Source organism: Solanum verrucosum, unplaced genomic scaffold, assembly GCF_900185275.1.
Source record: "Solanum verrucosum unplaced genomic scaffold, falcon-dt-bn FXZP01000196.1, whole genome shotgun sequence".
In the NCBI taxonomy this organism is placed as follows: Eukaryota; Viridiplantae; Streptophyta; class Magnoliopsida; order Solanales; family Solanaceae; genus Solanum; species Solanum verrucosum.
The window spans coordinates 3,079,860-3,095,142 of record NW_026020420.1 but is presented as its reverse complement, the minus strand read 5'-3'; the positions used below and the strand labels follow the sequence as shown (position 1 = coordinate 3,095,142).

At 27.9% G+C, this 15,283-nt stretch overlaps 1 protein-coding gene and 1 non-coding gene across 2 annotated transcripts; one reads left to right on the top strand and one right to left on the bottom strand.

Annotated features, from left to right (window-relative positions):
• On the bottom strand, positions 1–1,642 carry LOC125807009 (cytochrome P450 76A2-like). The gene is made up of 2 exons (XM_049486761.1): positions 728–1,642; positions 1–642 (listed from the first exon to the last, which is right to left on the bottom strand). Exons 1-2 carry the CDS (start codon positions 1,640–1,642, stop codon positions 37–39), a joined length of 1,521 nt encoding a protein of 506 aa, XP_049342718.1. The 3' UTR covers positions 1–36.
• A 3,488-nt stretch (positions 1,643–5,130) lies between these two features.
• On the top strand, positions 5,131–5,203 carry TRNAA-AGC (transfer RNA alanine (anticodon AGC)). Its single transcript has one exon. It is a non-coding gene; the product is annotated as a tRNA-Ala (tRNA).
• The last annotated feature ends 10,080 nt before the right edge of the window (positions 5,204–15,283 follow it).

The window sequence follows — 15,283 nt, the reverse complement described above, 5'->3', positions numbered from 1 at the left end:
TAATATGTAACAACTATCCAGACAAGCTGTAAGTTGTCAAGCCTTTTTTGGTATTACTTTCAAAGAGTTGCGTTTTCTAGCTGTTACTCCCATGCTTTCATCCATATTAATAGATTTAGGAGAGACACCATCAGGAAGCTCCCAATCGAATTCGTGAAGCAACGATCCTAGAGCGAAATGCATCATACGATGGCCTAAAGGTAAACCAACACACATCCTCCGTCCTGCACCAAATGGAATTAGTTCATAATGCTGACCCTTCACATCCAATTTCGAGCCAAGAAACCTCTCAGGCTTGAAACTCATTGGGTCGTCCCAACATTCAGGATCTCTTCCAATTGCCCAGGCATTTACAAGGACTCGAGTCCCTTTTAGCACGTCGTACCCCATGAACTTAGTGTCTTGAATTGTCTCTCTTGGGATCAAGAAAGGCAGAGGAGGATGTAAACGAAGTGATTCTTTGAGTACAGCTTGCATATAAGGAAGATTTTCAATGTCACTTTCTTCAAACTTGTTGTTTAATCCTACTACTTTTGATATCTCTGTTTTCACTTCTGCCATTGCTTGTGGATGGCGCAAAAGCTCTGTTAGTGCCCATTCTACGCTGCTGCTAGTCGTCTCTGTACCAGCTAAAAACAATTCCTGTTGTTTCATACATATAAAACAAACTTAATTTCATTCTAAATGAAATGAAAATCATTTAGTATATTTTTGAAAAAAAACTTACTAGTATGAATACTTTGATCTCATGTTCTGATAATTTAGCTGGTTCATCTTTTCCAGTGCCTTCAAATTCAAGCAAAACATCTAAGAAATCTTTCCTTTTCTCCATACCTTTCTTTCGTTCTTCCTCGCGTTCTTTGAGTAACATAGACATGATCTCCATCGCCTTCCCCATGTCTCGTGTCATCTTCTTCCTCAAACTTTGTAAATCAAACTTTCTAAGAAATGGAAATATATCAGAAACATTAGGAATACCTGACCACTCCATAATCCCCTTCATGGCATTGAAGAACTCCGAGGCCTCCTCGGATTCTGGATCGGCCAAGTCTTTCGATAGAATCAAATTCCCTAGCATATTAAACGATGCTAGGAACACAAAACGCGTTACCTCAATTCCATTTCCTTTTTCAGCAGAATTCGCTGCTTTCTCTATCCATTTTAACATATTATCCACACATTTTCGCCTTACTGACACTGTTTCATTGATTTTTTTGTGTACAAACATTTCCACAGTACATATCCGTCTTTGAAACCGCCAAAAGGGACCATATCGAGCTAAAGCCGGAGATCCTTGATAGTAATTATGTGCTGAATTCACATCGACCAATGGTCGATCGGCGAAGGAAGTATCATGGTTCTTAAATAACTCTGCAGCAGCCTGAGCTGTTTGAACAACCATAATATTTGTTGAGGTGCCAACTTTTAACCCCAAAACAGGGCCATATTTCTGTTTTAGAGCTGACATTTTTTTGTATGGCTCTGTTCCTAGTTCAAACATGTTACCAAAAATTGGTAATCCAGGTGGCCCTGGAGGTAATTTGTAAGAACATTTAGTAGTTTTTTTCTTAGAAAAAAATAGGATGAAAATTGATAACAAGATGGTTGAAGAAAAAAACAGATAGCTCCATTCATATTCCATCTCTCTTAGTTCTTTTTCTGTTGATTTTATTTGGTTTGCAATAACTTACGTGATGAAAGCTCTTATTTATAATGTTATATTGCTTTCCATTTACATCATAGCCTTTAACTTGGTTTGATTTATTCATTATCCCTTTTTTGAATATGTGAACAGGTCAACAGGAGTACATATGTCCTAGTGAGGAGGTGCAAGAGTCCGCTGACGTTGATGGGTTTGAGGAGGTAGAGTTAGATCAAGAAAAAAAAGGGGGAAATGATTAGACAGCCCGTGACATATCTCTCGATGACATGATTCTAGATAGGAAAATAAGGAGATCGATCATTATGGTAGATGGTTAAGTAGGTCGTCAAACATTTTTTCTCTTCCTAGTGGTAAATTAGGGTTCTAGTCTAGAGCACCTAGCTATTTTTGTTATGGTAGCACTACCTTATATTTTGACTTTTCTTTTTTTATTTTGGTTATCTTTACTAAGTTATTGTTTGTATTCTTCTTTCTTCAATATTTTCATTATAACTTTTAATTCTTGCATTTTTTTAAAAAAATATTTTGAGAAATGATTTTCTTGAGTCAAGGTCTATCGGAATAGTCTTCCCTATGGGAGGAACTAGCGTTTATTGAAAATTTAATATAATGTGTATAAAATAAACTCAAAACTTAATTACTAACCTCTGATATCATTACCGTAAAATTTAAAATCTATAAGATACTACAATTTTGGCTCCGGGCGACGGCTGTGCTCTCGGTCAATTAATTTCAGCCCTTATTGCTTGTATAATTAAGTTAGTTTAACATTTTCAATGATAAATTATGTTCATAAAACTTGTTTCTTTGCTTTTCAATGATAAATTATGTCCATAAAACTTGTTTCTTTGCTTTTCACTAATATTGTCAAGTCAATGATAAATTATGTACACAAAACTTGTTTCTTTGCTTTACGCTACGCAAGTGGCTTGCCCAATATTTTTTAATTTATAAAATTAAGATAAGGTTAATTTTTATTTTTTTGTCATAAAATGTTTTTTAAGATAACCTAATTCATCATCACGTAGGATCAATGACGATTTTTTGTTGTTTCGAGACATATGTTGTCTATTGCTATTTTCTTTTGTTATTTGACTTAATATCAAATATTAAAAGTAGCTAATCATAGTATAAATTAAACTTTTGCGATTCATCCAACTGAAGAAGGAAAAGAGAACAAAAGCGACTATTAGTGAGGATCAGCTTTGGATGGCTATAATAGTACTTCATTTGTCCACTTTTAATTGTCATGTTGCGTTTTTCGAAAGTCAATTTGACTAATTTTCAAAGTTAATTTAGATTACATTAATTCAATATTTTAAACAAAAACAATATATATATTCAAAAATTATACGAAAAGTACTGTTAATGACAATTTTTTGCACATCAATATGATAAAAAAAATACATCGTAAAATGTTAGTCAAAGTTATTATGGTTTGACTCTAAAAAAGATTATGACAATTAAAAATGGACGGAGATAGTACTAATACTGTCTTTATTTCATATTAACTTAATTTATGAGGTAATGCACACTTATTAAAAAGAAACATTTATTCAATGACATAACTTAAATCATTTTTTTCAGTATTGTCCTTTATAAAATCATAAATATAACTTTGCAAACAGTGCAATTTTTCTCCTAAAAATATTAAACTTTATTAACGGAAAGGGTAAATATAGCAAAAATTCAAACATCTTAAACTTTGAACAATGAAAAAAATCCTAAAAATTCAATTAATATGAAATAAATGAAGTATTAAATTTAGTATAAAAAAACTCCCTTAATTTATTAAATATACAAGTAAAATGAAATAACTATATATTTTTTATATAAAGATCAAATAAAATAAATCGAAAACAATATATTCAATTCAAAGAGGGACCATGATCATTTCATTGTGTTTTGGACTTCTTGGGTCAATTTTGGACATTTATGGATGTGACAGAACTAGACGGAATGAAAAAGGCAAATTGCTTCCATGTTTCGTGGTCAAATCAAACATGATATTTTTAGAATACCTTTGAGTTTTTCTAGATGGGGCGGCTCAATTGATTTTGTGGCCTAATCAAATTTGAATATGTGAAGTGAAGAGTGTATATGACCTAATAATGAGGTATGTTATATGATATAATTGAAGAGAAATAATTACTTAAGATATGATACACTTTTATTTTACTAAGAAAATAATTTTGGATATATGATGGAACAATTTCTTTTTATTTAGATAAAAGACATGGTTGTAGTTTAAAACACTTTATTTGCCTTATCAATGTCATTAGTAGGGGTGTTCACGGGTTGGTTTGGGTCGGTTATTGGTCAAAACCAAAATCAAACCAACTTAATCGGTTTTAAAATTATCAAAACCAAACCAAACCTAATATAATATATATTTATCGATTTGGTTGCTATCGGTTTCGGTTCGGTTATTCGGTTATTAACCATATACATAAAATTAAAAGAAATAATTTATTCAAAACGTGAAAAAAGTGACAATAATCCATTCAAAACGAAAAATAATTAGAATGACTGACATTACAAAACTTTCAATCATTGAATTTACTATGAATAAAGCTTCAAAATTCACTAGCTTTGTCCTAGAAGGAAGAGACATTGACATTTTTAGTCCCACAAAGAATTGTCATAGACACTCATATACATGAAACCAATAAGATAGATGTTCTTACCTTGGACTTTTTTACTTTCATAAGTAAATTATAAATAAATTTTGATGAATACATACATAAGATTTTTAAAATTGTTTATAAAATACTATATTATGTATGTATAATAATAAAATTTATGTGTATTATTTATCGGTTTGGTTCGGTTATTTCTTTGGTTTTTTTCGAACAAAACCATAACCAAACCAAATACTATCGATTTTTAAAAAATTTAAAACAAAACCAAACCAAACCCTAAATAAAATTGGTTCATTTAATCGGTTTGGTTTGATTTTCGATTTGAATCGGTTTTTATCCAAATCGTGAACACCCCTAGTCATTAGTATTATTCTATGATTATCTTATCTAGTTTAAAATATCTTATATGCTTTTTCTCCTCCTTATCAATATCATTAGACATTAATATTATTCTATCATTACCTTATTTCTTATTGTTATTCTTTCAAATCGGTTATTTTAACTATTCTATTGTTAATATTTTACTTTGATATTTTCTTCTCAATTTCCTTACTTCTCCCCTTTCTTCAAACTGGTTTTATTAAATATGTTTCTCGAGCCAATGTTATAAATAAACTCCACACAATAATTCTCATATTATAATTGACTACACAAATGATGCTTCATTAATATAAAATTTATAACCACAATGCCTACGATTCTATGTTCTATTCACCTTTTTCTTATGATACTACTTTGCTATCGGCCATTTAGGAGTATTTAGCCTTGCAACGTGGTTTTTGAGGATTGTTTCTAATTACCTTTTATGTCCGATAATTTTATTGTGGGGATGTAGCTCAGATGGTAGAGCGCTCGCTTAGCATGCGAGAGGTACGGGGATCGATACCCCGCATCTCCATTTTTTTTTCCCATTTTTATTTTATTTTTGTGGACCTTATATATGGGCTCACATCCTTACTAATATATGGGCCTTGGGCCCAATAACTTAAAAGCCCAAACAACTCAACCAACTATGCTTCACTTCAAAAGAGTCTAGAGATGGCAATGGGGTGGTGCGGGGTGGGGGTGGGGCGGGTTGAGCTTATCCGGCAAAATTTTTAATCTGCCTCGCACCTCATGACAACTTTTTTCATTTTCAACCCGCTCTACCTTGCGCGCATAATTTTTTTTAATATTTTCTTTTTCTAGTTAAATTTGATACTAAAAATATAATTAATAAAAATACATTTTTTCATTAAGTTATATTAATTTAATAGGATAGTGTCTTAAAAATTTATTTTTTATAGGTTAACTGGGAAACATGTAAGAAATGGTATTATTTTTTATTGAACCATTTTCATTTACTATCTTGAATATTTTAGTAGCTTTAAAGAAATTATTTTAATAAAAAATGTTTTATCACTCTTATAACATGTAAAAAGTTAAAATTAAGTTTGAACCCACATAAAATCACATATATACCCGCCCTGCCCCACATTAGTTTTTTAAAAAATCCCACTTCAACCCGCCCGCATCACACCCGCTCCGCACAACCTTAAACCCGCCCGCATTGCCTTAAACTCCGCCCCTCCCCACCCATTGCCATCCCTATAAATAACCAATCAATTGAAAATGAAGACAAAATTTAATACACAGTTGTCTAATCTCTAATCCATATATAATCATCAATTTAGAGGTGTCAAATGGCGGTTTGGGATGAATTTGGGTCATACTAAATGAATTGACTTGATTAATGAGTGGGTTATTGATCCGTTCAAAAGTTACTGGGACTGAAATGAATTAGATTAAAATGGACTAAAATACGGGTCATAACCCGTTCAAATTCATTACATGTTTGTTGTAAGGCAGTTGATTTAGTTAGATTTATATTTATTCAATAGCATTATACTAAAACATTGTAATGAGAAGCTCTATAGTTCTGAAATACAATAACATTTGGCTCTTTCAGTAATATTACTTGATTCTATTTTTTTGTATCTTTATAGTATCCTGATATATATTTCATAAGCAAAATAATTCATAGCAATTCAATTGGTTAGTCATCTGATCTCAATCTAACTATATTAAATTTAACTATATCGTTTTAAGGGTAAACACTTTCCAAATTAGTTTCAAATATACAATTGTTATAATGCATGTATGTATTATTAGTAATATTAATATTTAATCCCATCGAATTCTTTTAATTCAAGGAATGTTTCAAATTATATTCCACCTGCAGGATGTAAACTTAAAGAATAATCATTTTGATAAATAACAAATTAACAAACTATTTTTGTGACTCTTGACCAGTTTATGAGCTAATGAGGTAATTAATAGTTTTTTTATGAATAGATCTGATTCAATAGCTATTTTTAATACAACATATAAAGTTTATTAATATCCTAAAAGAATGTTTCAATAGGCAAATCAGAATTTAAAATTTATGATTTTTATTTTAGTGTAACTCAATTCGTAATTACATATTTATAATTTTTTTAATATATATAGAATTTTGATAAAAGAGAATATTAATTTTTTAGAAACATATAACTAGACCTTTGGATCTGTTCTATGCGTGTGTTTTTATCAAATAAGCAATGCCACGTCAAAAAATTTATCCAGGTCATAGGACACATGTCATTTAAAAGATTTTTTAAAAAAGAAACTGAGTTTAGTCGATCATCCATATAGGACCAAGAATAATTTAATAAAAATATCTAAATATGTATTAATGAATTATAATTGAATTATAAACTTTATATCTAAACACACAACATACATATATTAATTTGGTATAAATATTCATAACGGACAAGCACATAGCAACATACACTCTAGGATGGTCAATCGAATATCCTTTATCGAAAATTTATAATATGTATATAAAAAGTCATACGAAATATATCGTCAAAATTATTTTATAAATATATACCTTTAATAAAATTTCTGACTTCACTACCGAAAATGATAAATTATTAACCTACCCATAAAGAAAGAGTCTCCACATCTACAAATTATTTTCCTTGACTGTAAATCTACTTCTGTCTAGCTGATTATTAGCCTTATTAAACAAAATTCAGGACCAAGTGTCAGATGGTATATAACAATGTATATCTCAGTTTTTTTATCGATATATTATTTTGAGTTTCTACATATCACGTTTTCTAAAGTAGAAAAAAACATCTAGATAAATATAATATTTAATTTAAATAAATCTTGATAAAAATAGTCGAGTTGATTATAGAAATAGAAAATTGTTTGGCCTGTAAAAAGGTGATCTCTCGTGAAAGATTGTCGTTATTTTTGGGCAGATTGATTCTATGATTCATTATATATATTCCCTATATGTCATTTTATTCGCAATAGAAATAGATCTAAACAGACGGCTTGGTATTGAGGGCTTTAAAAATAAATCGAAATAATATCGCTTTGCTTGACCTAATCATTGTGCCAAGGGTTGGTTGTGCCTTGAGCAGCTCTTAGTTTCGTTTGCCGGTCTTTTTCTTCTTATATTCAAGTGACTTTCAACTCCTTTCCTTCTCCCTGCTACTATCAAAATGTTGTTTTAGTTACACCACTCCTTTCACGGGAGATCGATAATAAAATGCATATTAGATATAATACATGACCTTTTTTTAAGAAATGTTTTTTCTTATTTAAATCGTAAGTGATCAAATGAGATCATTTTTCTCATTATTATTTTTTCTCTTGTAGGGTATTTTTTAAAGCTCCTTTTTTAAACTTGAAAAAATATATTTTTTAAAGAATTATTTTTTATAGAACCAAATTCAAAATGTGTTTTTTTCTTTGAAAGGGGTTGGGGCAGATGGGGGAGTGGGTGGAACAAACCATGACTTTGAGCATTTACACTAAAAAAAAAAATCAAAGATAAAATCTAATATTTCATGAAATTAACTTTTCCACAATATTCTTCTAGTTATTTAAGAAAAAAATTGACAAGTCTTCTGATAAATAGACATACAACCATCTTTTTTTGTTTTTGTTTATTACTAAAAATGTTATCTGTCTGTTTCATGATTAATCAAACTTGTTTAACAATGATGATTATTGAGTTTAATTAGGTTCAATGTTTCTTATCTGAGGTAGATATGGGAACTCCTTGGTAAACTTAAACTGTATCTGAAAATGGTTTAACTAAAGAGATTAAGAGAGTAACTTATAATGATAAGAGTATTAATTAACACAGCAAAAAATATTTTTTCAATCTAGCGTCTGGTATTTATATTGGGATCCAATTAATTTGGATTTGAGCACTGTAGAGCCGATTTTTGAGTACGACGCTCTCAACATTATTTTTTCTGTTCCTATGGGCTACGATTTGAGACTTTTGATTAAGGATGAAGGATGCTCAACCATCCATTGTTTACTACTACTTATATCGTTAACCAACAACGGAATTAGGTAGGGTCGAGGGATTTCATTTGGACCCCTTCAACAGAAAATAATATATTACTTATACATGATTTAAATTATTTTTCATGTATATACGGTAAATATTGAATTCTCTTTGACTATTTCATGTGTTTACTTTTTCATATTTTAAATCTCTTTGCTGAAAATTCCGACTCTGCCGCTATCGATAATATAGCCAACTGTTTATTTGATTGGAAATCTACTTATTAGCCTAGATTATTAGCTAAGATAGATAAAACATAAATTGACTAATTGTTAGAGAGTCAATTCCCTAAATGATCATTCAAGTTTAGGGAATTGTCTTGAAATATCATTTATGTTTCATTTAGGACCAAAAAATCACTCAACTACCACTATTTTCCTCCAAATATACTTGACACTCCAAAAGCCTCACTCTCTCCTAGTTGGCATGACATGTCATTAAAATCTTTTTTTTAATAATAGACTAATTCGATTCATTAAACCCATTTAACTAAAATAATGATCATATTAAATTTTCATACTTAAAAAATCTTTTATCATAATTTATTTTTTTTACTTTTTTATGCGATGAAGAATAGTTTTTTAAAACTTACCATAATATCATCAATTTTGAATAATTATAAACACATATATTCAAAAAAAATATTGAGATATAAATCACTTATGAATGTCAACTTACATCAATTAATCATATATTATATAATGGATCAATAATATTAAAGGTCAATTAACTATTAAAAAATAATTAATTGGGTGCTTTGAAATCCATATATACTTACAATATCTTTTTTTTGAAAAGAAAATAGAAAGTGAATATTATTTATATTAGAAAATTAAATTTGATCTTTATATATCAGTATATTAATCTCATATAATATGTATATTATTGAATTAAAATAGGCAATTCAATTAATTATTACTTGTATTTCATAAATTTGGGATGAGATAAGAATATATATATATATATATATATATATATATATATATATATTGGTGTTTAATTGTATGAGAAGTTAAAATATATAAAACAGAATAAAAGAATAAAAATAAAAATAAAAATTAAATTAAAAAAATTTAAATAATAATTTTCTCTTTCATACCAACTTTTTTGTCAACCTTACAAATTTATTTGAATACTTTTATGGAAAAAATTGCTTAAAATTTTCAAATAATTTACTTAGGAATTTTAAAAATTACCAGGTAATAATTGCACATAGAGGTTTTTTCATTGAATTTTGTTTGGTAAAAATATAAAAATGAATTAGATTTTTTTATTTTTTTTATAATCTTCATAAATTCTCATGTAATTTATACATTTGTTTTGTAGAGTCATAAGTTTGATGAATTAAATAGGTCAATTATTTTTTTAAATGATGATTTAATGACATGACGTATCAACTAGAATAGAAGGAGACTTTTGAGGTATTTAGTATTGTTTTTTGGATAAAAATATAATATTATTCACTATTGTAAGCATGAATTTCAAAATACATAATTAATATTGTTGTAATAGTTAATTGACCTTTAATATTATTGATTCAATACACAATTTATGATTAATTGATGTAAGTTAGCATTCATGACTGATTTGTATATCAATATTTTTTTGAATGTATGTGTTTATAAGTATTCAAAATTGGTGATATTATAGTACGTTTTAAAAACCTATTCTTCATAACATAAAAAAATAAAAAAGTTTAATTATGATAAAAGATTCCTAAGTATGAAAATTTATTCTTAATAAACTAATATATCTTTTTTTTTTTAAAATATGATCATTATTTTAGTTAAATGAGTTTAATGAATTAAATTAGTCTATTATTAAAAATAATAATTTAATGACATGTCATGCTAACTAGGAGAGAGTAGGGCTTTTGGAGTGTCAAGTATATTTGGAGGAAAATAATGGTAGTTGAGTGATATTTTGGTTCTGAATGAAACATAAATGATATTTCAAGGCAATTCTCTAAACTTGGGTGACAATTTAAGGAATTGACTCATTGTTGGATGGTGCCTATATCATTTTGAATGAGAAGATAATGACCATTCATATGTACAAAATACAAACTAACTAGTACTATTTGTTTTTTGTTTAATTTCCATGCTTTAAGGTTAAAATTTTATTCAATCATTTTTTAGGAGAAATTTAAATGACGCTGGAACTATTATTTTCGCTATATAGAATTTTATTTTTCACCAGTGTCGTGAAGGTACAATGAGCGCGATAACCATCAAGTACTGAGCTAAATCTCAATTTCTAATTTTGATGGTATTTATTTAATGTCATAAATTAGTTATCTTAAATATCAATTTCATCTCAATCGAGTACAGCTTGAAAGTGAATCTTTAGGTACGATACACTTTTATTTGTAATTTAAAATTCAATAAATTTATATTCATAAATTATAAATTTGAACTTCGTCTCTGATTTGCGAGGCATCAACTTTTAAACTATTCAAATAAGTGATGGAATTTGCTAGGGAATTTAGGAAGGGTCAAGTTAGATGAGACATCAATTCCATGTCTGTTTGGGGTATTTTGAACCAACCAACCACATCCCCAAAATCCTACCTGCCCCCGAAAAATTAAAATATGAAGAACAATTCCACCACTTCCATGTTAATATAATATTTATATTTATTTATTTTAAGTTTACATGTATCTTATCAAAGTGGGAATTGAAATTTTAAATTTATGAATTCTAAAAGAAAAATAACGGGATAAATTGTTTGTACATGTTAAGTAAAAATTTCAACACAAGTGCAAAATTTATGCCAAAATTGTCGCGTTCTGCGAGCTCATTAATAGGAGTGGCAAAATTAGCCCTTACAAACATGTTCATCTAAATTTGGGACTGCTCTATGAGCTACTGAGGAACGAAAGACTTAATGTTGGAAGTCGACTCTTGTTTTTGGACCAACTTACTATCGAAGAAAAATGAATTTGTTTTTGGTATTGACCTGCTCATGTATTAGCTCAACTCATCAAAAAATTAAATTACTATAATCTAAATTAATCCATGAGAAATTTTATCAAAATATTTTCAAAAAAAATAATTTTTTATTTGATATGTTATATATAAATAATCATAATAATAATTTTATTAAGTACGGTAAAATCATAAAAGAACAAATGAAAAACTAAATTACGGTCCGCTTTTTAGCACACAATTTGTTTCAAGTAATATTGTACGCATCAATAACTCACTCATTAATTATTTCAAATTTATTTTAACTCACTCAAATTCAACTCAACAAGCTCATTTAATACCCTTACGTATGAATAGTTTTTTAAATCGATACCTTAATTTACTACCAATAATTATGCTTATTGATATATATAAAAAAATATTATTATGTTCCTTAATAACTTTTAACACAAACATAACTAATATGAATTGTTATGAATGACTGAAACTCTTCTATTCTTACCGGTTTAGGGTTTGAGCCTTTAAGAATGAGAATTTTTTTTTAAATTTGGAGCGCTTTCTTAAAAATGAGTTATATAAACATTATTGGTATGCTTCCTACTCGCGATAAAAGAAAGAAGAGTAACAAGATTTAATTTATATATGTAAATTTAAATTTAATCAAACTTCAATACGATTATAAAGAAAGAAGAGTAACAAGATTTAATTCATATATGTACATTCAAATTTAATTAGACTTCAATACGAATATCAGATACGAAGTGACAAAATATCAATGCATGATTAGACGAGCTTCCAAGGGCACATGTTAGTTTTATGGTGTTGGGTCCTTAAGGCTACACGTTTGCAAACTCGACCGCTCATTTTGTTTGTTAGATAAATAAAAAAATCTGACTATATAGTTGAGATGTTAAATCATCCAACTTTAAATTTATCTAAATACAGTACCTTTTTTACAAAAATACAATGTATTTTAGTCGGTTATTTTTAATTATTTTTTTTTATGCATTTTGAGTTATCAAATTAGGATTTCTATTGACCGTAAAGCTTGATAATGCAAAAAAAAAATTAAAAAATTGTACATTGTAAGTGCACATTTCAACACACGTATGCATATTAGGGGTGAAGCTATATAGTTCTTATGACACTTGTTTAAGTTTGGTTTTCTAAAAGCATGTTTGGATGGCGGGTGTTATAACTTGTTATATTGCGGTATTTTGTTCGTTTAAATATAATGTTTTTATTTTGATAGATAATTAAATTTATTTCTATTGCATTGTTAAATTCATTGTTAGATAGTGAGTAAATTTCTCATTTTATATAACGATTGATTTGGTATGATTGAGTTGTTACTCCTTCTCTTTTTATTTTTTCATTTTTTACTTGTTATTTAAAAAACTCTTTTTATTATTTATACTATCTTTTTATAGTAATTTCTACTTTTCTGGTAAGTTTATCTTTCAAATTATTGATGTGTGACATTATGTAATGTCAAAAAAGATACGGCTTATCTAAATGTTGGATTCATGAAATAATATAATATGATACGGTACAGTAAATACAATACAACACAATACAATACATTATGAAATAATATATAACAATCATCCAAAGAAAGTATAAATATATAGTTTAATCAAAAGTCGTGGTGATGAAGTGGTAAATATCTCAGCGAGATTTGGATTCGAGTCCTTAAAATGAAGTCACATTTAATATTAATTGGATGAATAATTTTTTCCGATATTTGGTGTTACATTTTAGTTCTAAATTATACACCTTTTACCTAATTTGATTACAAATATAATATAAAATTAACTAATTTCAATCTCCTATCAAGATAATATATAGTTTTTTTTTCAAATGAAGAATTTGCACATGATTAATTAGAACCGACAGACATAGGATATTAAGATACTATTAGTCATAGGACATCCATAACTACTAGTAGTTATAATTATTATTTATTATAACATGTATCAAATCAAATAATAAAATGCTTTTTATATGTCGTTAATACAAGCTTATTATATATTCATGTCATTATCATTAATTAAACGAGAACAAAAAGTAAACAACAACGTTCAATCAAATGAATGAGAGATAGTTAACTTTACTAATATTAGTCCTATATAATAACATCATTATTTGATTGTCGTCACAAAATATGTCGTAATCATCATGAAATTATTTGCAAACAAACAAGTAGAGACTAGAGAGATTTAATTTCAAAATAAAGTCCCCGTAAATAAATAAAGTTCAATTTTTTAAAAAAAATCATTCTCACCTTATCTAGCGAAACTCTCTAGATTAATTATAGTACAAGTTTTCGTCGTTGACGATTGTATCATGCAAAACAACTTTGGATCGGGGACTTGAGGTGAACTCCTGACATTTGGAGTTGTTCTTCTTTTTCTATTTTGGATGGACTAGTCTTTATTTTATATTCAAAGACGATTTTGTATATTTATACTTATCTTGTACTCCTGTTGTGATTAGTAGCTTGAGTACCTATTAATATCAATTTTTGAGAGATGTGTTATGTATATCTTGATTCTCCCTCCCGTTTCTATTTCCGATATTTATTCTTTATATTTTGCATTCATCTCTTTCGCGTAATAACTCGTTACTTCTTATTTCGAGCTATGAATTCAATTTATATACTGATAAAATGTTCATAAATGTCATCATAATCGTAGATTTTGAATCATAATAAATTAGAGTATAGAAATACTCAATATATATGAGAATAGAGAGCATACAAAAAGTTACTCCACCTTCGTAAAAAAGAGAAAAGAAGGGACCCCCTTTATTTTTTCTTTCGATAGTTAATAGCATATAAAAGAAAAAGGAAGAAAATACAAGAAAGTGCTTATGTAAGATCCAATTATATATATATTATTTATGTGTTATTTATTGCTTTTTTTGGGAACTACTTGAGTGTTTGTTAATATTCCAAATCTATTAAAGTAGATGAAAAGTCTCTTAACAACCTTGACAGTATAGAAAATATGTCAAAGTATCAATTTCTTACTTTATAATATACGATTAAATCATTTCCTAGATGATTAATTTTCTTGGCTATGTGGAATTTAGTTCCTTCTATAGCTATAGAATTTAGACCTTTTATGATAATGTTTTCCTAATGTGTGCATGTATTAGTCACTCTTTTTTAAGTAAATAGAAAACTGATACTCAAGCATCTGAATATAGATTTGGTTGAAATTTATATATATAAAAAGGAATAATTTTAAATTTTAAGTCAGAAAGATGTATTTGGAAGTTATTATAGTTGGACATAAATAAAAATCAAAAGATAGCTCATCAAATAAAAAAAAATTGTTCGATCTGCTTTTGAATCATAGTCTTACCTCATCTTCACCATGATACAAACTCCAAGTTCTTATGGCAAAACACGAGAAAATTTATCATATGATGATTGAAATGAAAATCAGAAGCATAACTAATATCTATGTGGTCTTCTAATATCATATAAGAAAATCAAATAATCCATCACTTGGATAATTAAATAGTGGAATAATAAAAAATTATACTAAGTTTACGATATCAGTAAAAAAAAAGTTAAATTTTATTTATAATTGAAATACCAAAAATACTATTAACCCAAAAATTTAATATGATTATGAACTCCAA